Here is a 27,648-nt window from a genome sequence, read left to right on the forward strand (position 1 = left end):
TCTCCCTGCTTGGGATTTGCCAACTACCAAAACCTACTGGCACAGCAGTGCACGGGCTGCCTCAACCTGTAGCCTCCCTCTCTTCCCTGTAATAACCTTTCTGGAAAGGATGTAACTGCCTTTGCTTTGCCGTGGGGAGGAAAGTCCTCTGCGAACATCAGAAGTTTCAGAGTAAGAATGATAGGAGTTTCAGGCATCGTGTGCTACTGTCCCGCATTCCCTATGCAACAGAAAGCCAGACTTCAACTCTTATTTTTCTTCCGAGACATTAAAAGGCAAAAGACGTTGCATATGTGGTGCTAAAGAGAAAACCTAACCAGCTGGTACTTAAGCCCAAGCCGGGACTGACGTGGGCTTCAGGAGGGCCCGCAGTTTGTGTTCCCACTCATACCTTCAGAATCTGGAGGACTGGTGGTGCCTCATGTTGCCCTCATTAATGAGGAAAATATTTTCTCAATTTCCACGGTTGACTCACACTCGGGAACGTGAGCACACGTGGCCATTTCCCTGCTGGCGCTGGATAGTCCCTGGGTGAGCAGAGGCTCTCGACGGGGCACATCCAGCTCCTGTGGGTCCCCACACTTGCTGTGTGAGCAGCCACCATCTCAACTGTTCACCATAAAGTCCTCTTGGCTTATTTGCTGTCTTCCCACCAGAGGACAAAATCTGTCAAGGGAGAGGGGGTAGTGTCCCACATTTTGATCCTTTTGAGTTAATTCTCTGGAGGATTAACCAAGGAAAGGCCAATTTTTTTAAAGTATTTTTAAGTTTTGTTTTGTTTTTTTTTTTTTTTTTTTGAGAGAGAGTGAGCGGGGGAGGAGCAGAGAGAGAGAATCCCAAGCAGGCTCTGCACTGTCAGCATGGAACCCAGTGTGGGGCTGAAACCAACTCAGAAAACCTGAGACCATGACCTGAGCTCAAACCAAGACTCAGACGCTTAACTGAATGAACCACCCAGGCGCCCCTGGAAAGGTCAATGTCTTACCTTAACACCACACATCATGTTTTTCTGTTTTAAAAACAAAAATGTTACTTATGAGTCATGTTCAAATCAATCAAAGCACACTCTAGAAATGAAAGCTACATAGCAAGACACATTATTTGGTTTATGGATTGAGAAAACATAATCCCCATTTTGAACAAAGCTGACAAGTAACACGCACTGCAGAATGCAGGGTCGGACACCTGAGAATGTAAATGAGACCAGGAGAAGAAAAGGGTCAAAAGGAGGTCCTGTTGAATCCTTCTGGAGAACTCATTATTTTTTTTTTAATTTTTAAAAAAGGTTTATTTTTGACAGAGACAGAGCATGAGTGGGGGAGGGGCAGAGAGAGAGAGAGAGAGGGAGACACAGAACTGGAAGCAGGCTCTAGGCTCTGCGCTGTCAGCACAGAGTCCGACATGGGGCTTGAACTCACGCACCGTGAGATCATGACCCGAGCTGCAGTCGGATGCTCAACCGACTGAGCCACCCAGGCGCCCCCAGAACTCATTATCTTTGTTTGGCCTATCTGGGTTTATTTTTTCAAAGGTTCAGTCCTTAAAGTTCTTTCCCCTTTATCAGGGACAGGGATCTAGAATTTTTCAAAACTTTGCAACAGCTCCAACTCTCTCTTCCCTGTCTTTTCTACAATCAATTTTCTTCTAGTTCTTAAACTATACAGGTATGTCTCCCTTAAAGGAAACCTGGGAAACACAAGTCCAATTTACAAAACAGATCAAACAGGGCTGGTCAGCAATGGGACATAAAAGACACCATCTTATGAAATAACTTACCAGTATTCTTTCAAAATGGAAACTTCTCCAGGAAACTTTGTGAGATCCATCAGAACTTCTTTACTTCAGCACTGTCTCAAAGGAAAACACCAAAAGGCCCTTCTATGGTGTGTATCATTTTTATCTTTGGAAGCCTGAACAAAACTCAGCTTTTTGAGGGAAAAATACAACATATGAAAAGTATGTTAAAAAGTTGACTTCAAAGGTAGTTTCAACAAACACAAGAACCATTTTGTAGTGTCCATATATAACTTTTTATTAAGAAAATGATGAACAAAATACATTCTTTCTCCATATGTACATTACATACAACAGAATTCTACAATTGCAACCGTTCAGCAGATCACTCGTTTATTCACAAAGCAGTGTTAACACATTCACCAAGCCTGGGATCAGAAAACTACTTGTACTAAAAAAAAGAAGAGAAAAAAACCCCTAAGAGTCCATACAGACTGGGCAAAAATAAGATAAACCGAAGAGGATCATGAGGGGACTGGGGAAGATTGCAGAACACAGGTTCTAACACAACCTGGAACGCCAAGGATGAGAGAAGAGAGCTCCAACCAGCTCACGCTGTTGCTCCACAGCCCCCTCATGATTTGTTTCAGATTTAGGTCCTTTAGGATATAGCCCTAAGCCATGTTGCCACAGAAGAGGAAGAGTAAAGGAAAGAGTAGAACCTTGAAAGGGCTGCAGCTTTCTGCTTTTACACACTTAAGAAGAAAAGTCTCCTATGAAATACAAAACTTCTGAATCCTAGCTGGGGAGCAGAGAACTACACTTTTAGGGGGAGACATTTGTCCAAGTGTGGTAAGGGAACTCTGGTTTCCAGGACTCCTAATTCACATTTAGGTTCATTTCATCTGTTTTGCTTTTGCTTTGTTTTTTCTCCGCTTTTCCTTTGGCCTTTGAAAGTACTTCATTCTTTTTGAGTGTGGGTTTTCTTATGGTCATATTAAAAAGTCCACCTAAACAAAGTTCTTTGTGGGTATGAATATGCTTCAAACGTCCATAATGGTGCATAAGGGGCTTAAAAGATCAAAATGAATTTTAGAGATGAAGTTTCCACTAAACTGAACAAGGCAGCTCCCTATAGGCTTCTGGGTACTACTCGACATCCTTAGTTCAGGCTTAAAAGATACACATCAAGAGAATTATTTTCAGACTGTCCGCCTGGAAAAGGGCACGGCTTGAGGGAATCTCAGTAAGGTCGGGACACAGGCTCACACCTCAGTCCTCCACACATATGGTAAAACATAATGAGAATGGCTGTATCCTTTTTCTTTTTTTTCTGGGCTTTCCCATGTGGGGTAACAGAAGAAAGTCAGGAAAAACAAAATGAATTAAGTCTCATCAGTTAGTTAATAGTGGTTTTCCTTCTTTACATTTAGTAATTTCCTAAATTTCAATGATAAACATATTTTTTATATCACAAAAATCAGTAAGTTTTTAAAAGTTCCATAAAAGAAATTTAATACTCTCCAACTTTCCGGTGAGCTGGTTGCTGTAACATCATGTTTCCAGTCTAGGAGATGTTCTAACAAAGAGAAGGGGCTGCCCACAGCATTAATAAGCAACGTGGGAAGACAAAATCTATTGTGCATATCCGGATGGAGCTGTATCTTCCTTCCCAATCTAATTGCCAGTCCAACTTTAGTTTTGAGGATCTTTCTCTAATCTGAAGGGATCTTAATTTTTGGCCACTGAATACTAATTTTTTTTTAATGTTTATTTTTGAGAGAGAGCGAAAGCGCGCGAGCAGGGGAGGGATAGAGAGAGGGACACACAGAATCTGAAGCAGGCTCCAGGCTCTGAGCTGTTGGCACAGAGCCTGACATGGGGCTCGAACTCATGAGCCGTGAGATTATGACCCGAGCCAAAGTCGGACGCTCAATCGACTGAGCCGCCCAGGTGCCCCCAATGAATACTAATTTATAAAGGAAGTAAAAGAGTGGACTTAAAAAAATTGTAGCTTCTTTCTCAATCTGCTTATAACATAAATAAGCCATTTTGGAAAGATGGGATAATGTTTGTTACCAAGACAAGAAAAGGAGGTCCTTGTCTTAGCTATCCTATACTCCTTCTGAGGTTGCAGGTTCAACTTTACATGGAGTCTGAAGTGGTGACAGTGAAGGAATCTCTTTTAAAAAGAAAGAAAAAATATCTCTATATATATGTCCATAAAGGAAATTTGCTCATAGGAAAATGCCACATTATTTTGCAATTTTGCAATTGAGCTGAAGACTATACATAATACTATACTAATTTATTCATTCAAAAGATATTTTGCACAAGTCAAAAAACCAAGGTGGCTTAAAGAATAACACAATCATAGCATCTCTTGGCCAGGCTGTATATAATACTTAAGAAAGGAAGTCCACTTTTATTTCTCTAACCGGGTGGTTTACAACTGAGGGAGAAAATAGTTTACAACTGGTCAGTCACCACAACCATTTTTTCTGGGAAAGGAAAAAAAAATCTCAAAAAGGAGACCAAGTGTACAACTTTTTGAAACACACATCTTCCCCACAGAAGACTACTCATATTTAAATTTTGGACGTTGGTACCCTACCGTCAGATTTGGGGTTGCATAGACAACTACTTTCGTATGTCTCACAGTCTATATTCAGTGTTCTTGCAAGCATAGCCCATGTGTCTAGGTAAAATTAAGCTAGGCCTTTACAGAGGTGGAGTATCTGAGGACTTCTAAAGTAGGCAACTGAAAAAAGGTAAAGCCATGCATCCCTGTCCTCCACTCCCCCACCTTCATCTCAAGAAGGTAAATACGGCAACTACAAGGCAACATGCTAAAAAGGTCACTAGCAGAAATCTGAAGGCACAGCCCTGTTGGTATAAGATCCTCCTCTTTGTTGCAAAAGGAATTTATAAAGTTCTGCCAGCTGCAATGGAATCACACTTATTCCAGGTACCTTCTCTAATTACTCACTTTCCAGATGTGAAGGAGACCTAAAGAACAAACCAAAATTATTAAATACTTCCAATGCCAAGCCCAGAACTCGTGTATTTCCTGGCCAAGTGGATGAACAGAAACCCATGGGACTGTGCATAATTAATTTTAAAGTATAGAAAGCAACTGATGTCAGTTCAATTCTGTACAGGTTGTAAGTTAAACATGAAATGGCTTTTTCTTCCCATTTTAAAAGGCCAGAAAATAAGCACCAACAAAATGACACTGGCTAAACTATAACAAAGGCTTTTCCTTGAGATTTTCTTTTTTTTTAGTTTTTTTAAATCTTTATTTTTGAGAGAGAGGGAGAGACAGAGCATGAATAGGGGAGGGGCAGAGAGAGGGGGAGACACAGAATCTGAAGCAGGCTCCAGGCTCTGCTGAGCTGTCAGCACAGAGCCTGATGCAGGGCTCAAACTCATGGTCAGCGAGATCATGACCTGAGCCGAAGTCAGATGCTCAACTGACTGAGCCACCCAGGCGCCCCTTGAGATTTGTTAACAAAGGAGAGAAATAAAGCTGAAAAAACCAGCTACTTGAGCAACTCCTTAATCATGCACAGAGGCCTGTTCAGTATATCACACAGTGTTTTTCCTTCCTGCCAATTAATTTGGCATTAAGCATTCAATGAAACTGAAGAATGATGATGTCTTCAGGCTGGTATTTGTGTGGCAGACAGCTCAAATATCCAAACTAACTGCTGTGAATGTGAGCATCCCAGATGGCACAGAGCTGTGCTGCAGCAAGAGCGAAACGCGATGAAAAAGCAGGTCGTGTGGGAGCCCACCAAAAACTGCATGTTAAAATGTTTCATTGCCGGTTTTTCCGCTGGATCCTTATCAAGGAACTGGCTGAACCTAAGAAGCTGCTCACCTAGTTTAAACTCTAGAGCCCATTACACTGGCTTTTCTGTTTCAAGATCTCTAACAGTTATTTGGGAGAAATGGAGAAGAGAATCTAACCAGGAAATGCCGCTTTCCAAAAACTGTACAGAGTAAGTGAGCTTTGATGCCTTTTGACAGTCATCTTCCCAGCACTTCATTGGTAAAGTGAATTTAGGGTCAGAAATGAAGAGCTTTCTTTTTCATTTAGCTTTGTGGGCCTTGGAATCCAGGAGCAAAAAGCTCCTATTTTTCTTTCTCTAACATATCCTCATTCTCCCCTCTCCAGGGGTTCAAATGCCTCCAAGTGAAAAATGCCATATAGACAGGCAAAACAGAACCGCACGCCAATGTTTCATAGTTCACTAGCCTCTTTGAACAGCAGATAAAAAGGTAAATTATTTCATAATTATAAGTGATAATTTTAAAAAACGAGCAAATACCAATCACTGCATAGCAATCAAAGCTATTCCTAACACACGACTATATCAGAAACTGAAAGTCAATTCTTAATACAAATCCTAACTTCAGCAGAAACATCAATGCTACTCAGGGGTGGTAGGAGTAGAGGAAAGAAGGCTAAAAAATATAAAGACAAAGGCAAATGGAAATCTGGTGATGTGCTGCATTACACAAGCCCTGCTATGAAACTTGTACCTGATCAACCGTTTTAGGATGACATGCTTCCTAGTGCCAGGAAAAGAAGCTACCACTGGCTCCTCCGTTGAAGCTGCCATAGCCATGTTACTATCCTCCAAGTGAAAACTGACTCGAGGATTTTTACAGCAATGTCTGAACATTATTAATTCTTTAATAACGCGTAATTTTTAATTTCACTATTCTGCTGTCATAAACAAGGATAAAAGAGCATGTTTGCCTCAGATTTTGACTTTTTTTCTTAAGCAGTACAACACTTTTAAGCAATGCCACAGAAAACCTAGGGCTAAAAAAGCTGAGAATAAAGTCAGTTTAGCTAAGGAAATAATGGATACACAATTCACACTATTTGGTAGGTAGGAGGGGATCAAGGTTAAAAAATTATGTAAAATAAAATCTCTAAGACAGCATTTTTTTTTTTTTTTTTGAGGAAAAAGCATCTGGTGAAGAAATTAACAAACTGTAACTGAGTCCTCCTGCCAAAACAAACAACGGCAACATCATTGAGCTGATCTGGTTGGCTCCCAACGAACTGTTTCAACAAACTTGGAAACTTACACCTTCAATTGAAATACCTCTAGACCAGAAATTTTAGACAGCCAAGTCTAAAATTTCAGCATTGGTACAAATCACAGGGAGATATAGGCTACAGTCAAAAATCACAAAAGAATAATGTCATTTGACTAATACTACAAAAACCTTTGAGTGAAAGAGCCCAAAGATCTAATCTACAAGTATTGTCATATGCTGAGAAGATATTCTTCAATAACTATAAACTTTTACTGAGGAAGCATGCAATCCCAGATGAAGGACAATTTTAAGAATTTAAACCTTAGTAAAAATTCAGGCCAGAGTTTTATGAAAAAGGATGGAACTGCAGACGATCATGGATTTTTAAGAAAAGGAAGGTTCTGAAGGCTATATATTTTTTTCTTACAGCTAGATGACGTCGTTTAGAGTACACATTTGTAATGATCCCCTCCCACAGAAATCACTTCAAATCATAATTCTCAACTGCCGTTCAACATTCAACCATCTAAAGAGTTAATATAACATTCACACAGGAGATAAGTAAATGACCCACAATTTTACCCAATGAATTCCCTTTATTGTCAAGAATAATTATGACTTCCTCATGTTGTAATCATGAAATGGAGTACAATTCAGAGGCTAAAATCAGGAAGATGATCCTAAATGCTTTTTGATCCCTTAAACATCATTCTCAATCTAGTTTTTGTTTGTAAGTTAGATTTTAAAACTTTTTTATTACGTGAAATTTTGTTAATGTATCTCCAAATAGTGGGCCAACGTGAAGAGATCCATTAGAAGGATAAACTAGGAACCATTTACATTCAACATATATATTTCACCCAAGAACAGTTTTATCATCTTAAATCATTGTGCTCTAAACCAACAAACCTTTCTGTGATAAACCAGTGACTTAACTTTCTAATGTTTTCTATCAGTTTTTACTTATTTAGACACAGACAGGTCTGTTTTAGAGTAAATGAAAACCATGTCTAAAAGGAGGATTTTGTGAAGAGTTAAGACCATCTGTCAGCTTGAGTAGTGAGTCAGGCACCCAAGTCTGCAATCCTTTGCTTCAGTAAGTGATGGATACATTTGAATTAATCAAACTGGCCACACGAGGTCTCTGTTATTCCACAGAATACAAATGCATTTTAGAATTATCTTTCAAATCAGGTAATTTCTCATGAAGTACAAGCACTGAAAATAATGTTAGAGATCTAGTTTACTATTCTGGAATAATATATTCCATTGGGAAAGAGAGAAATGGGAATGAAGTTGGAGCCAGGGATGACGACACTGAGCAAACTGTACCCTACTAACGAATGCATCTAGAGCATTAGCCCGATGTTTCAATCTGGGACTCACTAAGCTAGAAGGAAAGCCTTTCAAGTAGTAGAGCACAGATAATTTGGCCTATTTAAACACTGTGTCTAAATACCAAATTAGATTATTTAAATTATAATTTAAATTATACTGCTGGAATTCTTGGAAATATATGTAGCTTCTCACTATATATATATGTAATATATACTATAGTTTCCAATCAGGTTGTGGTGTGAGATGTGAGTAGTGTGTCAGTCCTGGTCATGGATCTCATAAAGCCCTACAGTCTCCTGCAATGATTACCAGCAGTGTTCCTTTAAAGCCCCATGGAACAAATTCTACCTAGTCAATAATCTCCTCGATACAGTCCACTCAAGTAACACTGAATGGTTCACTATGATTCAACCCTATCTAAACAGGTTGGTGTAAAAAAAAAAAAAAAAAAATCCAGAAACGAAGAAAAGGGTAAAGGTTCCACCTAACTAAAGTGGAGAAAGATAAAATTCAAGCAAGCACATGTTAAAAAGCAACTAGTAGAGTAGTGAGTTAGAGAGAAACAAAATCACTGAGGTCAAGAACTGAGTTTCTTCCAAATATGGAGTCTAAGGAACTGGTGAAAAAAAACAACAAAGAAAGCACTGTAGAAATAAATGGTGGAGGGCAGCAGAATTTCATTTGGTTAGTGTGTTTAAAGTGCCAGAATTCACAGTAAGCAAAATTAGAGCTTTTAAATTTAGAAACTCTTATCGAGTTCTTCCCTATCAACTCTCTGATTTGTACCTGTTTCCACAAAACAAGATTCAACAGCTACAACATTAGTGATAATATTTTATGTTCTTGACTGTCACTCAGGGGAGTCACTTTATGGAAACTGTACAGGAATGTAAGTAGATTCTATTTGCTTACCTCTAAAGTCAATTAGTTATTCTGCAGCTGCACAATTTGGTACTTAGTAAATTACATACTATAGCTTTCACAAGGCAAGGTACATATCTAATTATTTAATCACTACAGATAGCTTTGGGATGCTTGGAAAGCTAAGGAATCCAAGATTCAAGTCTAGAACTAGGAAAAATATATTGCTGTCCATTCCCAAATAAGTTAAAACCAAGCAACAAAGACAGAGTGAAGAGGGATCTCAGTCTCATTCCTATACATGAGACTTTTCAAAAGTGCAAGTCAATTTTTTCTCTTTCTTTGGTGAGGCCTAATCTCGCTATTCAGGGACATACTCAATTCCATTAGGTCATTCACTTTTCACAGCTACTGGACTGATGAACATTTATTGTACCTAGTCGGCTTGAGGCACGGTGGGCATCGGTTGCATACAGCACACTTTTTGAGCAAGTGTAAGCACTGGCCAGGTGTGGGTTTCCTACACTGCACTCCACAGCACCTCATGGAATGACACATAATACCTCCAACCCCCACATCTGCCCTTCTTTCAATGAAAAAATATCTGTACCATTATTTTCTTTTTCTCCATTTAAAAGCCTGCGTGTGCTTAATGAAATCCCTGTCAGCTGTATTCCATCGGACAACTACAAACCATTATTCTTCAAAATATCAGTGTACAGAAACAGATGTAGGAAGCTAATGTATATGGAAATAACAAAAGCATAGCTCTGGAAACCCACCCTCCCAAGTGAAAATGCTACAAAAAGCACAAAGGAGAAATGGAAGCATAGCTCTACAAGAGAAGAGAGTCGTTTTCTTCCAAAATTTGCTACAAAGACATCAATGAACATATTAATCACTACTGGAATCTTCTTGCTGGTAATTTTTATAATGGCTCTTAAAGGTTTTGAACTATATTCTCCTCAGTTTAAGGTTTCTGTGACTCAAAGCTATTGTAATATCCACTATAAAATATATCATTATAGAAATACTATAGACCAATCTCAGATAAGTGCCTGGATCAATCTTGGGTTTCATTTTTTAGTTCTATGACAAGGGGCATACATTTGAGCCCTCTGTTCTTCCTATTGTTTAATGTAATACAAGACTCTAGTCAACAGAGACACATACATCACTTTTACATCATTTGCCCTACAGAACTCCACACTTTTAAGAATGAATTAAAGAGGTAAACAAGTGGCATGACTTATAAGCAGTTTGATGATGCGAGGTAAACTGAAATGGGAGAGGAGGAGAAAGAGGCCAAAACAAGCCAACAACAAAACCCCAATTCTTACATTACAGCACTGAGTCTGTTAATAGTGCTTACTTGCCCCAATTTTATAAAAATGAAATAAAAATCAGAAAAGGGTAAACTGCCTGATTACTTTTTCTTTTATACTCATTAGTTCTTAAAAGTTAAAGTAAGAAAAAAATATATATATATTTAAATGGAAAGTACACCAATTTCACTTTATTAGCCTAATTCAGGAATGGGATGAGGAGAAAGGGGCTGAGGTCAGGTATGAAGGAAGAGGGTTAAAACTTGTGACAGTAAAGATCCCTTCAAAATTCTGGTGCAGTCCTCAATCACTGCAGCCTAATTGTCGGTCAACGGAGTTGGACTCCAAAATACTGAAATCAGACGTTCTCCATTTCTGTCCAGTGACTCTTCAGTTACAGCGTGATGAGGTCTACCAGGTTGCCTTTGGGAGGAGTCATGCTGTCAGGAAAGAAATTTACTAAGGTGTCAAAGAGCTGAGTTCTTTGAGCATAGGTGTGATCCACATCGGAAAAGCCTGGTAAAGGGAGAGATACAAAGAAACTCATCCATTGTGTCTAAAACATGTAACGGAGAAGCTAGTTGAGAAAAGCAGCAATGTAGAATGCAAAAATCAAAACCAAATCTGATTTTAAAACCAGACAAATGTAGGTCTCGAACCCAGGTCTAGTACCTGGCAGTGGTGTGATCTTAGGTGAGTTAATCAGCCTTTCTGCAACTGTCTGGTCAGCTATAAATTTGTATTAATCTTGTATACTCATGGGGATATTGTGCATATTAGATATAATTATGTGAGAAGCACCTGTTCTGATGACTGGCACTTTAGTAACTAATATTGACTCTCTTCTTTTCTTTACCTCTTCTAGTCCACTGAGGAAATTTCTGCCTCTTTTCCAACTTTATAATACTTCCGACCACTAACATTTTTTTATAATAAAAAAATACAATAAAATCAAAATGAAAAATAAAATCACTTTCTTTAGAAAGTGGTCTAAAATCATTAAGGTCCCAAGAGCTGAATGTAGTCTCAGAGAAATGAGTGAAAACATAACTGAGGGAAAGAAATACATGTATGATAGCAGAGAACAGTACCTGGCCATACATGTTTGATACTATGCACCATGCTGTACGCCAGGCACACGTTGTGTGAAAAACAGAGCAATGAACGACTTTTCTGCAGGTAAACATTAGAAAGTGGATGACAGAGGTGCCTGGGTGGCTCAGTCAGTTGAGCGTCTGACTTTAGCTCAGGTCATGATCTCATGGTTCGTAGGTTTGAGCCCCACGTCGGGGTCTGTGCTACCAGCTCAGAGCCTGGAGCCTGTTCAGGATTCTGTGTCTCCCTTTCTCTCTGCCCCTCCCCTACTCATGATCTCTCTCTCTCTCTCAAAAATAAACATTAAAAAAAAAGGTGGATGACATTCTTAAAAGGTGGGGGCCAATGGAACTACAGGATTTTTTCCCCTTTAACCTTTAGTAAACATTTAATTTTCAAGTTCATTCCAGTCAAAGGAATATTCAGTGAGATGCTTCCTTCCTTTAGTTAGCTGCTGTATTGCTTTAAGCTGCCTCAAATTTCTTATGTACATATAACGAATGATAAACAAAGTAGTCTTTTGATTTCCCCATTCCTGAAATGGCTGAGACATGAGAGCCCTATAGACTACCACAAGAAACAGAAATAGTGCCAGAAAGAGTTATATATGCCATAATACTCAGTGAAAATTATTTCAAATTGGACCAATTTTCATTCAACTTAGAATACTGTTTTAGGTGCACTGTTTTCATTCTTGTAAAGAACATGAACAGAACAGAACATTGCCAAGGATATCAGTTTCCTGGAAGGAAAATAAACAATGCCTCAAGAAAAGTACATTCTTTTTTGTTAAAAAAATTTTTTTTACTATTATTTTAAGTTTGAGAGCAAATGTTTACTTCTTTGGAGCTTAAGATTTAACAAAGAAATATCATGGAAAAGAACAGAAGGAAATACTCCAAAATGTAAGCAAAGGTTAGCTTTGAATGATGGTATTACTTTTTCCCCCTATTTAAATTGCTTTTCTGAATTTCTAAATTGCTTTATTTTCAACTTATTTTGAAAATTTTCAAATTCTTAGACAAGTTTCAATAATGCAACAAATATTCATATACCCTCACCTAGATTACTTAATTGTTAACATTGTCACATGTTCTCATTCTTTCTGTTGTTTGTACCCCACACATACTTTTTTTGTGGAACTATTTGGGAGTAAGTTGTAGACATTTTCACTCATACTTGAGTTCATTTCACCTAAGAACATCACCTGAATAGCCACTATATATTAAATTTGAGAAACTTAACAATAGTCTTTTTTATAGTCATTTTCTCCACTAAACTAAAACTCAATCCACTATCAAGCACTGTATTTAGTTTTTGGGTCTTTTAAAGTTTATTATTTATTTTGAGACAGAGACAGTGCAAGTTGGGGTGGGGTGCAGACAGACAGGGAGACACAGAATCCCAAGCAGTCTCCGCACTGCCAGTGTGAAGCCCGATGCAGGGCTCAAACTCAACAAAACCGTGAGATCATGGCCTGAGAGTCAGACGCTTAACCAAATGAGCCATCCAGGTGCCCCTTCAAGTCTCTTTGGCCTGGAATAGTTCCTCAGCCTTTTTTTTTTTTTTTATTAAAAAAAACCCGTTTATTTATCTTGAGAGAGAAAGAACACAAGTTGGGCAGAAGCAGAGAGAAGGGGAGAGAGAATCCCAAGCAGGCTTCACGCTCAGCATGGAGCCAGCCCAATGTAGGGCTCGATCCCACCTCAAGATCATAACCTGACCTGAGATAAAGAGATGCTTAATAGACTAAACCACCCAGGTGCCCCTCAGCCTCTGTTTTTTTAAATGGCACTGATATTCCTTTTTTTTTTTTTAATGTTTATTTTTGAGAGAGAGAGAGACAGAGCACGAGTGGGGTAGGGGAGACACAGAATCTGAAGCAGGCTCCAGGCTCTGAGCTGTCAGCACAGAGCCTGACACGGGGCTCGAACACACAAGCTGTGAGATCATGACTTGAGCCGAAGTTGGACGCTTAACTGAGTCACCCAGGCACCCTGACACTGATATTCTTGAAAAGTACAGAGCAGTTATGTAGCAGAATGTGCTGGATTTGGGTTGTCTGACTGCTTCCTCATGATCAGAATGAAATTTATGCAGTTCTGGCAAGAATACTACATAAGTGATACTGTGTCCTTCTCAGTGCATCATGTCAGGAGGCACATACTATCAGTGTGTCCCAATGTTCACTTTGACCACTTAAGCTACAGTAGCCAATTTTTTTCCAATGTGAAGGTGTTCTTTTCTACCACTATAATTAGTAAAATATTGACGAGGATACAATTTGAGACTGTGTGAATATCCTGTTCCCCAAGAGACTTGCACCCAATGATATTAGCATTCACTGATGATTCTTGCTAAAATAAGTATATCTTGCTAAACAACTACAATGTTGTTTTTCTAATTACAATTCCTTCTACATTTGTTGACTGACATTAATTATAAAGTTTTTTTTCCCTTCCATTTTATTTGTTTGCATGAGTATGTTCTCATGGATCCTTTTCTTCTTCAATATATTGTATTTATTACTGTCATTATTCATTTTAATACTCATACTGAACCAGTTTGGGCCAGTGAGAGCTCTTTTGAGCTGGTTTCTATGTCTTTTTTAAATGTTCCCATTAACAGGGCACCTGGGTGGCTCAGTTGGTTGAGTGTCTGACTCCAGCGTAGGTCACGATCTCGTAGTTTGTGGGTTCGAGCCCCACGTCCAGTTCTGTGCTGACAGCTTGGAGCCTGGAGCCTGTTTGGGATTCTGTGTCTCCCTCTCTCTCTCTCTGCTCCTCCCCCACTCACGTTCTGTCTCTGTTTCTCAAAAACAAATAAACATTAAAAAAGAATTTTTTTTAAAAATACTCTGTTCCTTTCTGGCACAACAAGATATCCAAGCTCATCTTTACACAGTTCTGGAATGAGCCATTTTCCCAAGGACGCCTTATTCCTTTTTAGTGGTAACATTTAGAAACCAAGATCAGTTGTGCTAATTGCCAAGGGTGGTGCTGTTTCTAGGCCTATCCACATATGTACACACATATTATATAGCTTTTTTTAAGCCAAAATCATGAGTTCATGATTTCATTGATGATTCTCAGTTTTTAAGAATGTTAAAGGATTCTTCCTCTCCTTATCCCATTCCCTATTTATAGTACCTCCTTTCTTCCACTAAGAAAACTGACATTCTGCAATATCATATTTACTCATTTGCTCAACCTGAAATACACACAAAACACATTCCAGAATTACTATACCCAAACCACTACAGGCAAAACACAAGATTTCTTTGCTTTCACTGTCTTTAAAATATATTTCAGTAGGAGTATGGTCTAAGCATTGTACTAAACATTTTCTCTCTTCCCCCCTGCTATTGGGTGGTAATGTTACCAACTGGATAAACAGGCTTCTGTTTGTAGTCAACTTTCAGGTTTTTCCTTTCTTTATTTTCTATATTTGTAAAAATGTGAGGTTTTATTTTTAGGAGAAAATATTGATTCTGTGGTAATCCTCTAGTGAAGTAATACCTATGTATTACTAATGAAACACCTGTCTTCTTATGAAATAATATCAAATGAAGTAAATACATTTCCATGAGATTAAATGATTTAAGAGGGAGGGAAACACTGAGTTCCTGCTGTGAGCTCGGTAGTTTATGCATGACCACATTTCATTCTTATAAAAAAAATAATGAAGCGTTTATCATAAACTCCCCTTTTGTGTGAGACAGGTTAGAGAGATTCAGTAATTTAGTAAGATCTCACAGCTGGTGAGAGAAGAGAATAGAACGTGGACCCATGTCTGTCTGACTCCAAAGCTCATTTATGTATTTTTATTAACAAATATTCACTGAGTGCTTAAACTGTAAGCAGTGTGCTAAGTTTCTTTAACCCTTAAAAGAACATGTTTAATTAATTTTTTGACTTAAATATTTTTATCATTGGAGTATACTGACATACAATGTTATGTTAGTTTCAAATGTACAACTTAGTGATTTTTTTTTTTTTTAATTTTAGAGAGAGAGAGAGAGAGAGAGAGAGAGAGAGTATATCTGAGCAGGGGAGAAGAGCAGTGTGGGGGGGAGAGAGAGAGGGAGAGAAAGAGAGAATGATTCAATGAATGAATGAATGAATGAATCTTAAGTAGGCTTCACAGTCAGCACAGAGACTGACATGGGGCTTGATCCCATGACCCTGGGATCATGACCTAAGCTGAAATTAACAGCCAGACACTCAACCAACTGAGCCACCTAGGTGCCCCACAATGTGGTGATTTTTACTTAACAATTCCATACATTACTCAATACTCCTCACAGTAAGTATAGTTACCATCTGAACAGGTTTTATTTTTATTCACCATTTACCAGTGAGAAGACTGAAATTTACACTGTCATTAGCTGAATGTTTAAATTATGGTAGATCCTATTACGGAATATCATATATCACTCAATAAGAATACAATAGATTACAGTTTCTTGCAAACATCTCCACGCCACATCATTAAATTTTAAAATGTTATGTTGTAGAATACATATTTTACATTGTGTAATAAAACCAGAACATACAAAACTATACATCTGTGTCTGTGTGTACAGTCCATCCTTATTATTCAGATATTTGTGCATTTGTCTGCCCATTAAAATTTAGCTGAAACTCAAAATAAATACTTGTGGCACTATGTGGTCTTGCACAGACAAGTGGACAGCTGCGAAAATACACACACGTTCTCAGCTAAGGATGAACTGGGTGATGCTCTGCCTTCTTTTTTCACCTCTCACATTATAAACAAGCGTCCTTTTTGGTCTATTGGTGTCATGTTTTTTGCATTTTGTGCTTTTTGTTGGTGACCTCACTGCTTAAAATGATCCCCCAAATGTAGTGCTGAAGTGTTGTCTAGTGTTCTTAAATGCAAAAAGGCCATAATGAGCCTAATGGAGAAAACGTGTGTATTAAGACAAGCTTCTTTGAGGAAAGAGTTACAGTGCTGTTGCCTGAGTTCAATGTTAATGAATGAACAATATAAGGAACTTAACTCCCTACGTCCCATAGGGTAATGGTTCAGTATTCACTAATTCAGCCATAACAGAACAGACTGATGACTTAACAGAACTACTGTAAATAAAGAGAATCAGCTGTATTTGTATATCTGTGTATATGGTTGTGTGTATATGTGTGTTTGTGTAAAGATCTGCCAGATATGAAAGGTTACACTTGAGAGGAGACAGAGCTGAGGAAAGTTGTTCAGGAAGAATCTTAAGCTTTATCTGTAGTCAATGTTTTTTTAAAAAATACATTAAAAAGGGTAGGCACTAGGAACGTAACATGACTAATTAAAAGGCAGAGCTGGGACAAAAACGGTTACATTGATTATCATAAATCTCACACTCCTAATCAATGTTTCTTTCACTTGATTTTCATCATAAAATGGAATAAGAAATTAATCAGAGTACTAGAAACTGGTAGAGCTCAATGAGAAGCAGTATAGTTGGTAGTTTACAGAGAGTGAGCTCTGAAGCCATACTATTCAAGTTTCTATCCTTGTTTTGCCATTCATCAGCACTATTCCTGGGCAAGTGTCCCAGTTTCTTCATATATAAAAGGGCCTCACAACAGTAGCTACTTCATAGGATTATTATCTAGATTAAATGAGTTAAGAGATGTATAGTACTTAGAATAGTACCTGGCCCCATAGAAGTGCTCAATAAATACTAGCTATCACTTTATTGCTACTATCATGACTAAAGATAATGACTGCTCTAAAAAGAAAAGTGAAGTATTAGGAATATACAATACTTTTAACTTAATATCCTATACAGACTAGGTAAGTTTTCCTATTTACATTTTTCTCCTGGATATGTTTATTTATACTTTCTATTGCTAATAATAAATTCACTATCATATAAAAAGTATCTGTAAACATGTGGGTTACAGACAAGAGGTTGAAGAAAGTATCTTTTATTAAAAAAATTTTTTTTTCATGTTTATTCATTCCTGAGAGAGAGAGACAGAGTGCAAGTGGGGGAGGGGCAGAGAGAGAGGGAGACACAGAATCTGAAACAGGCTCCAGGCTCTGAGCCATCAGCACAGAGACTGAAGTGGGGCTCAAACTCATGAGCCGCGAGATCATAACCTGAGCTGAAGTCGGACACCCAACTGACTGACTCTCTCTCAATCTCTCTCTCTCCTTCCAAAAAAAAAAAAAAAAAAAAAAAAAAAAAGGCAAAATGCTCTACAAGACAGACTTTTTTCCTAGTTCTCACATACCTTGCTGAAAGTACGCTTAAACTGTACCAATGCATACTTTCTGGAACCAAGACACAGCTCTAAAAATTAGCAAAATGTCTGAGTTCAAGCTTAAAAGTGCCCATAGCCACCAGAAGCTCTAAAGATCCCCAGAGGTTATTTTGCTCTGAAGTCTGTCATTTTTCAAAATTAAGATGTCAGCTGTCTGTAAATCACTTTCCATTTTTCTAATTCTTTAAGGTACATAGGACATTAGTCGATAATTAATTCTCACTAGGAGGTTAAGAGAAGCAATTTGGAAGGAAGTCTGTCAGAAACTTTAGCAGAGGCAAATTTTTTGGAGAATTTAGAAAATGAAGTATTTAGTTTATCTATACATGAAAAAAATGTATACAACTAGAGACACTGGGCTGGCTCAGTTGGTGAAGCGTGTGACTCAATCTCAGGGTTGTGAGTTTCAGGCCCACATTGGGTGTAGAGATTACTCAAAAATAAAAATCTTAAAAAATGTATATATCTACACGTGAAATACCCCACTTGATTTCAACTCTAAGTGGAGTGAAGATAAGACAATCTGATGGGAAATAAACAAGAGTCAGGAACTTGAAGTAGGCATGAAACATTAAGAAAAATACATTTTGTTTATAAATAATATACCAAATTTCTCCTTATTAAAATTGGCATAAAGTCCGAATTTGCCTTTCATCCAAACTTACCAGTGTTACAAAGGAGATTACATTTTTTTTAAAATCCTTTTCTGTTTTTTAATTTATTTATTTTGAGAGACAGAGCGTGCACCCAGAGGGGCAGAGAGAGAGGGAGAGAAAGAATCGCTACGCAGGCTCCGAGCTGTCAGCACAGAGCCCGATGTGCGGCTTGAACTCATGGTTCGTGAGATCATGACCTGAGCCCGAAACCAAGTTTCCGATGCTTAACCGACTGAGCCACCCAGGTAACCCAAGAAGATTATGTTTTTCAGGGAGGTAATATTAATAGTACTCTGAATGGGGCACTTACTGTTTTATTGTGTGAAGTGTTCGCCATAATTATTTCACCTAATTCTCTCAACTTAAGGTAAGTACTCTTATTACCTCCATTTTATAAATGGAGAAATTAAATATTACAGAGGTGACTTGCTCAGGGCACCTGGGAGGCTCAGGTCACGATCTCACGGCTTGTGGGTTCAAACTCCCCATCAGGCTCTGTGCTGACAGCTTGGAGCCTGAAACCTGCTTCGGATTCTGTGTCTCCTTCTCTCTCTCTGCCCCTCCCCTGCTCACACTTTTGTCTCTGAAAAATAATAAATAAATGTTAAAAATTAAAAAAAAAAATAATAAAAAGAAAGGTACTTGCAAGACGTCACTTTTTTTTAAGTAGGCTTCACACTCAGCGTGGAGCCCAATGTGGGGCTAGAACTCACGACCCTGAGATCAAGATCTGAGCTGAGATCAAGAGTTGGACACTGAACCGACTTAGGCACCCAGGCACCCCTCAAGGTCGCTTTTTGAAATTAATTTGGTTGAAATTAGCAAGTGGCAGAATTGATATCTGAACCTAGATTCTGACTCTTCATCACTCTCCTACACTCTCGTCTCTAACTACTAAACATACTGCCTCCTTCAAACACGGTAGGAAGTAAAACCCCACAGGAATTTTCTTTTTGTATTTTTTTCTATTGTTTGTATTGTTCTCAGCGTATCTGAGGTTTGCTTGGAATCCAAGTAAAACAAACTGTTCCTGAAAAATATATTAGCTGGCAGTGAATGGGGAAGAGACCAAAGAAAGGAGTTAAGTTAAAGGTAAAATATTTGCTGACACCAACCTAACATATTTAAATGACTGCCAAGACATTTTTGTTCTAAAGGCTAAATATAAGTCAGCCAGAGACATTTTAGTGCTGCCCACCAATAAAATAGAAATAATGGCCCTGGGCTGTGGTATCCATGCATAACAAGGCACATGTTCATTCAAACAATATCTATGTGCCAGGTTCCTAATTCATGTATCACTAAATCTGTCTCAAATGATGAAATTCACAAGGGTATGGACTTTCTAAAATAATGCTTATACTTAAGTTCTTCATCACAGGGTTAAGCTCTCTGTTAGCCTCAAAATATTTGTATGGAATAGTGCTAAACAATTATCTAAATTTTCAGAGAACCTATGTTTTATAGCAAACTGTGCTCAGTCCTACCCTGTGGAATCCTATGTGTTCCGGAATTAGAACTCAGGACTAGAGGTGCCTCTATCAGTGGAGAAGCCTCGATTACTTGTTATGGAATAAGAAAGGGCAAGACCCCAAGGAAAATTGCTATTCTTTCCCATCCCACTGAAAAACACCAGAATTATATATGTTCTGTTCCTTTGAGGTATAGCTCACCTTTAGGAGACAGAAGGATGATGAAGAAATTAAATTGCTATCCCAAAGTATTATTTTATGCTAGAGATAAAGACTAGTATCTGTATTTCATATACTGGAAAATCTCAATACTACTGTTTAGCTCTAAGACAAATTATAACAGCAGTGGCATGAATGGCATTAATAAGCATTTACCATGTGACTGTATTTTGTAATGCCAAGAGGGGGGCTGGAAATTCCCATACTTCAAAAGCCTACAGTCTTGTTGAAAACATAAAGCTATCATAATGATGTATCCTAACAAAAAGATTCTTGAAAATTCACCTGATTTCTGCTGGATTCTGTAAGATTCCCCACTTCACTACAGTCTAGTTACGTTAATAATCCATTGATACTAAATGAGAGTACTCCTAAATGGAGACTGATGCCCATATCTGGAGTGTCTGAGAAACACTGGAGTTTCAAGTAGAGTTTATCTTAAACAATTAAAATAACAGCATACAAAATTTGGCATTTTCAGGGAAGAGATAATATATTTTCTCTGATCTCAAAATGATTTTTTCACTGCCTACCCGTCACCAATCTGTTGATTCCACAAAGAATAAACTGAGAGGAAAAATCATCCCACCAAGAAGTGTCATCTAATAGTTAAGTGTATGAGTAGTACACCTACATTCCAAAACCATGCTATACGAGTTAATTTATTTTGATCATGCTTCTACTGCCATGTGTTTGCATAAGAACCCAGCAATTGGTGTAACAGGAACTGCAAACTGACCCATGAACCGGTGACTGATGCTTGGAAAATAACTCTGTAGCAGGTTATTAGAAATTTTGCAGGCTACCTTGAAACTTGTTTTGTTTAGATGAACATCTCGCCTGATGTTTCACTTAAAAGAAACCAAAATCCAATCCCCAAAATGGTAGGGCATGTAAGCTAGATAAACTAGGCTGGAATACTTACCTAGAGCTGTAAAATCTGAACCAGATTTGAATAGAGCAGAAGCTAGGAGCTGAAACTGTAAAAGAAAAATAGAAGCAAATTAGCTGGCTAAGCATATTAGAGAAAAACTATGTGTCAGTTTGACCATTTATTAGCCACTGTAGGTCTCTGCACATGTGCTGCAGAAGTCTGTTCACTAAATAGTAGCAAGAACACTACATTTAAAAAAATATGCTGATTTTTCTTTTTATTATCATTTTTTAACGTTCATTTGTTTTTGAGAGGCAGAGAGAGACAGAGCGCAAGCAGGGGAGGGGCAGAGAGAGAGAGAGAGAGAGAGAGAGACACAGAATCTGAAGCAGGCTCCAGGCTCTGAGCTGATAGCACAGAGCCCTAAATGGGGCTTGAACTCACGAACCACGAGATCATGACCTGAGCCAAAGTCGGATGCTCAACTGACTGAGCTACCCAGGTGCCCCAGATTTTTCTTCTTAAAAAAAAAAAAAATTTAAATGTTTATTTATTTTTAAGACAGAGACAGACAGAGCATGAACGGGGGAGGGTCAGAGAGAGAGGAAGACATAGAATCTGAAGCAGGCTCCAGGCTCTGAGCTGTCAGCACAGAGCCCGATGCGGGGCTTGAACTCATGGACCGTGTGAGATCATGACCTGAGCCGAAGTTGGATGCTCAACCGACTGAGCCACTCAGGCACCCCCCAGATTTTTCTTTTCTTTAGACTTTTTTTTTTTTTTTTTTTGAGAGAGAGCGAGCGCGCGAGCATGCACGAGCGGGGGAGGGGCAAAGAGGGAGACACAGAATCCCAAGGAGGCTCCAAGCTGTCAGTACAGAGTTTGATGATGTGGGGCTCAAACTCACAAACTGTGATTTCATGACCTGAGCTGTAATCAGGAGCTGGACACTTAACTGACTGAGCCACTGAGGTGCCCCAAGAATATACTGATTTTTCTACCAGACTGCTTTCCAAAATACTGGACCAAGTCTTGGAATTACTTTATTTTTAAAATTTATTAAAGTATATATGTACTTATTAACAAATAACGGGTCAACTGAAATTGAGAAAGTTTATAAGAACTACTATATTTACTTTAACTTGGGAGAACTATTCATCTTTATCTTGAATGAGGATGGCTGGAAAATAGGTAAGTTAAAGGAAGGAGTAGACCAATGAATAGAATCTCAATGGAATTACTTAGCACTTTCTAAGATCTGAGTGGTTGATATCACTGATTCCTCAAGATGTGCTTCCAGTCTTTAAAATTTCAGGTATCAATCACATCAATATTTGTAAGCTCTGACTTATGGCCTTTTGAAGGGCAGAGACTGGACAAGTATTCCAGAAGTAATTATTTAAGCAAGAGTTAGGAAAAAAGGGAACAAAAGGAAGAATTTAAGATACATGGGAAGTGTTCTTGTTTTGTTTTTTTAAATATTCTCGGGGTGGGGTGTGCCTGGGTGGTTCAGTTGGTTAAGCGCCGGACTTTGGCTCAGATCATGATCTCATGGTTCGTGAGTTTGAGCCCCACATTAGGCTCTTTGCTGACAGGTCATAGCCTAGAGCCTGCTTCGGATTCTGTCTCCTTCTCTCTCTGCCCCTCCCCCAGTTCACGCTCTGTCTCTCTCAATAAATAAACGTTAAAAAAAATTAAAAAAAAAATTCCCCACTCTTAGAAAATATTCTGCCAATGAAATAAAGACAGTCTCTTTAGCAAGTGGTGCTGGGAAAACTGGACAGAGATATGCAGAAAAACGAACCTGGACCATTTTCTTACACCATACCCAAAAATAAACTCAAAATGGATGAAAGACCTAAATGTAAGACAGGAAGCCATCAAAATCCTTGAGAAGAAAGCAGGCAAAAACCTCTTTGATCTTGGCTGCAGCAACTTCTTACTCAACATGTCTCCAGAGGCAAGGAAAACAAAAGCAAAAATGAACTATTGGGACCTCATCAAAATAAAAAGCTTCTGCACGGTGAAGGAAACAATCAGCAAAACTAAAAGGCAACTGATGGAATGAGAGAAGATATTTGCAAATGACATATCAGATAAAGGGTTAGTATCCAAAATCTATAAAGAACTTATCAAACTCAACAACCAAAAAAACCCAAATAATCCAGTGAAGAAATGGGCAAAAGACACGAATAGACACTTTTCCAAGGAAGGCATCTAGATGGCTAACACACACATGAAAAAAATATCACTCATCATCAGGGAAATACAAATCAAACCCACAATGAGATACCACCTCACACCTGTCAGAATGGCTAACATCAACAACTCAGGCAACAACAGATATTGGCGAGGATGCGGAGAAAAAGGATCTCTTTTGCACTGCTGGTGAGAATGCAAGCTGGTGCAGCCACTCTGGAAACCAGTATGGAGGTTCCTCAAAAAGTTGAAAATAGAACTACCCTATGACCCAGCAATTGCACTACTAGGCATTTATCCATGGGATACAGGTGTGCTGTTTCGAAGGGACACATGCACCCCCATGTTTATAGCAGCACTATCAACAATAGCCAAAGTATGGAAAGAGCCCAAATGTCCATCGATGGACGAATGGATAAAGAAGATGTGGTATATATATATACAATGGAGTGTATATATACTCCATATAGATGAACACAAAGGAAGGGAAGCAAAAATAATAAAAAATAGGGAGGGGGACAAAACATAAGAGACTCCTAAATATGGAGAACAGAGGGTTACTGGAGGGGTTGGATGGGGGGGGGATAGGCTAAATGGGTAAAGGGCATTAAGGAATCTACTCCTGAAATCATTGTTGCACTATATGCTAATTTGAATGTAAATTAAAAAAAATTCTGGGTATTAGTCCTCTGTCAGATATATCTACTGCAAATATTATTTAGTCTGTGGCTTGTCCATTTTTCTAAAGTCTTCTAATGAAATTTTACTTCTGATGAAATCCAACTTAGCAGGCTTTTTACTTTTAGGGTTAGTGCCTTTGTGTCATGTCCATGAAATTTCTGCCTATACCAAGGTTGTGAAGATGTTTTCTTCTTGAAGCTTTATTGTTTTAGGTTTTATATTTAGGTCCATCTTTTTTTTTTTAATTTAATGTTTATTTATTTTTGAGAGATAAAAGCACAAGCAGGGAGGAGAGACACAGACAGACAGAGAGGAGAGACACAGAATCCGAGCAGGTTCCAGGCTCTGATCTGTCAGCACAGAGTCCAACACGGGGCTCGAACCCACAAACCGTGAGATCATGACCTGAACCAAATTCAGACGCTTAACTGACTGAGCCACTCAGGCATCCCTATAATTCTTATTTTCTCCTTCTTCTTCTTTTTTTTTTATTAAAAAAAATATTTTAAAAAATGTTTTTATTAAAAAAAATTTTTTTTAACCTTTATTTATTTTTGAGACAGAGAGAGACAGCATGAACGGGGGAGGGTCAGAGAGAGAGGGAGACACAGAATTGGAAGCAGGCTCCAGGCTCTGAGCCGTCAGCCCAGAGCCCGACGTGGGGCTCAAACTCACGGACTGCGAGATCATGACCTGAGCTGAAGTCAGACGCTTAACCGACTGAGCCACCCAGGCGCCCCTGTTTTTGTTTATTTTTGAATGAGAGAGAGACAGAGCATGAACGGGGGAGGAGCAGAGAGAGAGGGAGACACAGTATCCGAAGCAGGCTCCAGGTTCTAAGCTGTCAGCACAGAGCCTGATGCGGGGCTTGAACCCACAAACTGTGAGATCGTGACCTGAGCTGAAGCTGGACGCTCAACTGACTGAGCCACCCAGGCACCCTGAAAAATTCTTACTTTGTAATTGTTCATTGCTAATATAAAAATCACTTTTTGGGGCACCTGGTGGCTCAGTCGGTTAAGCAGCCGACTTCGGCTCAGGCCATGATCTCACGGTCTGTGAGTTCGAGCCCCGCGTCGGGCTCTGTGCTGACAGCTCAGAGCCTGGAGCCTGTTTCAGATTCTGTGTCTCCCTCTCTCTGACCCTCCCCTGTTCATGCTCTGTCTCTCCCTGTCTCAAAAATAAATAAAACGTTAAAAAAAAATAATAATCACTTTTCCCCCCCTATTGACCTTGTACTCTGTAACCTTGCTAAATTCACTTATTTTAGCATATTGTTTTGCGGACTGCACAGGGTTTTCCATATACACAATAATGTGATCTATACACACAATTCTGCTTTTCCCTTTCCAATCCATACACTGCTTATTCCTTTTTCTTACCTGATTGCACTAGCTATAACTTCTGGTACAATGCTGAGTAGAGGATGTCTGTTGATAACAGGCATCCTTTCCTTGTCTTAATCTTCAGGGAAAGAGTTTTATAATTAGGAGTGAGAGCTTCATAGATGCCCTTTATGAGATTTAGGAAGGTTCTTTTCATTCCTTGTCTGCTAGTTTTTTGTTTTTTGTTTTTTTTTTTTATCATAAATGGGTTTTAAATTTTGTCAAATGCTTATTCTCCACTTATTGAGATGATCTAAGGTTCTTCTCCTTCATTCTATCAGTGTGGTGAACGACTGATTTTCAAATGTTAAACAGACTTTATATTCCTAGAATATACGCTCACTTAGTCATTATGCATTAACCTTTTTATATACTGCTGAATTAGATAAAATTTTATTAAGAATTTTGCATCTCCATTCACAAGAGGTATTATAGCTTTATAATAACACAAGAGGTTTATAGTTTTCTTTGCCTGTAGTATTTTGGTTGGGTTTTTAATATCAGTCAAGGTGCTTCATAACAGGATGTAGAAAGTGTTCTGTCTTCCTCTCCTTTCTTAGAGTCTATGAAGAGTTGCTATTTTTACTTCCTTCATTCCTGAATTTAGTGAGATAGCCATCAAGAGTCCAGTTTTCTTTTCTTTCAAAAAACACTTTGAAAGTGTTTTATTTTTTTATTTTAGAGAGAGTGTGGGTGAGACAGCAAGCGGAAGAGGGACTGAGTGGGGGAGAGGGAGGGAGTGAGGGAGGGGGAGGGGAGAATCTTAAGCAGGCTCCCTGTTCAGCACAGAGCCCAATGTGGGGCTCTATCCCAGGGTCCCAGGATCATGACTAGGTGCCCTGAAAGTTGTATTTTGTTTGTTTGTTTTTTAAGCTTATTTATTTTAAGAGAGAGAAAGAGAAAGAGAGAGAGGAAGGGGCAGAAGGTTCAGGGAAAAAGAATTGCAAGCAGGCTCCATGCTGTGAGCAGAGCCCAGTGTAGGGCTGGAACTCAACTCACTGGAATTTATCCTTTACATTAAACCATAAGATCATGACCTGAGCTTAAATCAAGAGTCAGATGCTTAACTGACTGAGCCACTCAAGTGCCCCCCCAAAGTTTTTAATTACAAATTCAATCTATGTCTGTAACTGATATGGAGCTCCTTAATATTTCTAATTCTTCTTGTGTCTGTTTTGTTGTGCCTTTCAAGGAATTTGTCCATTTCAGCAAGTTGAATTTGTTGGTAGTTCATAATATCTCCTTATTCTCTTTTAATATATATAGGGTCTGTAATAACGTTGACAACTTATATTTTCACTATTTTTTTTCTTCCTAAGTTTGGCTATTTTATTCACCTTTTCAAAGAACCAACTTTTCACTTAAAACATTTTTTTCTATTATTTGTTTTCTAGTTCATTATTTTCCGATCTTCTACTTATTTTAGGGTTAATTTGCTCCTCTTTTCTGACATCTAAGGTGAAAGATAAACATTACTGGTTCTACATGTGGAAGGATAGGGAGAAAACTATTATTTTAACAACCTGATTTTGTGGAACTGGTATGTACTGACCTAGGATTTTAACAGGTATCAAGTGATACTATATAATCTGAATAAAGCCAAACCTGAATATCTAAGTATCACCTCAATGTATAAGGCTGGCTGTTCCACAAGCATCTCAAACTGAAGATATATCCAACATTATACTCCTGGTCCCAGTCAGGAATCCCCACCTAGCACCCCAAACTGGGATGACCCACAGCCTTCTCATTTCAGTTGATGGTAACTCCATCCACTAAGGCTAGTAACTTTGGCGTCATTTTTTTCAAACACTACATCCAGTCGATGATAAAATTCTGTTGGTTCTACTTTTTAAAAAAGTTCTTAATTTTCAGTTAGTTAACATACAGTGTAATATTGGTTTCAAGTGTACAGCATCGTGATTCAACACTTCCATACATCACCGTGTTCATCACAAGAGCATTCCTTAATCTCCATCATTGACTTAACCCACTCTCACCCACCTCCTTTCTGGTAACCGTTAGTTTGTTTTCTATAGTTAAGAGTCTTTTGGGGCACCTGGCTGATTCAGGTGGTAGAGGATGTGACTCCTGATCTCTGGGTTATGGGTTTGAACCCCATGTTGGGTGCAGAGATTACTTAAAAAAAAAAGAGAGAGTCTGTTTCTTGGTTTGCCTCTCCTTTTTCTCCCCCTTTGCTCATTTGTTTTGTTTCTTAAATTCCACACATTGAATAAAATCATATGGTATTTGTCTTTCTCTGACTTATCCATTTAGCATAATATTCTCTAGATCTGTCCATGTCATTGCAAATGGCAAGATTTCATTCTTTTTTATGGCTGATAATATTCCACTGTGTATACGTGTACACACACACACACACACACACACACACACACAATATCAATCGATGCACACATGGGCTGTTTCCCTAATTTGCCTATTATAGATAATGCTGCTATAAATA

At 38.5% G+C, this 27,648-nt stretch overlaps 1 protein-coding gene across 4 annotated transcripts in view; it reads right to left on the bottom strand.

Moving 5' to 3' along the window:
- Window positions 1-3,053: 3,053 nt before the first annotated feature.
- The window catches only part of MKLN1 (muskelin 1), a 372,917-nt gene continuing 348,322 nt past the window's right edge, over window positions 3,054-27,648 (bottom strand). For all 4 annotated transcript variants that reach the window (XM_027075496.2, XM_053218071.1, XM_027075495.2 and 1 more), the window contains 2 exons: window positions 20,968-21,022; window positions 3,054-10,832 (listed from right to left, as the gene is read on the bottom strand). In XM_027075496.2, the coding sequence (XP_026931297.1) occupies window positions 10,711-10,832; window positions 20,968-21,022 (177 nt within the window). In that variant the 3' untranslated portion in view covers window positions 3,054-10,710. The remainder of the gene's footprint in view (window positions 10,833-20,967; window positions 21,023-27,648) is intronic.

Source organism: Acinonyx jubatus, chromosome A2, assembly GCF_027475565.1.
Source record: "Acinonyx jubatus isolate Ajub_Pintada_27869175 chromosome A2, VMU_Ajub_asm_v1.0, whole genome shotgun sequence".
Classification (NCBI taxonomy): Eukaryota; Metazoa; Chordata; class Mammalia; order Carnivora; family Felidae; genus Acinonyx; species Acinonyx jubatus.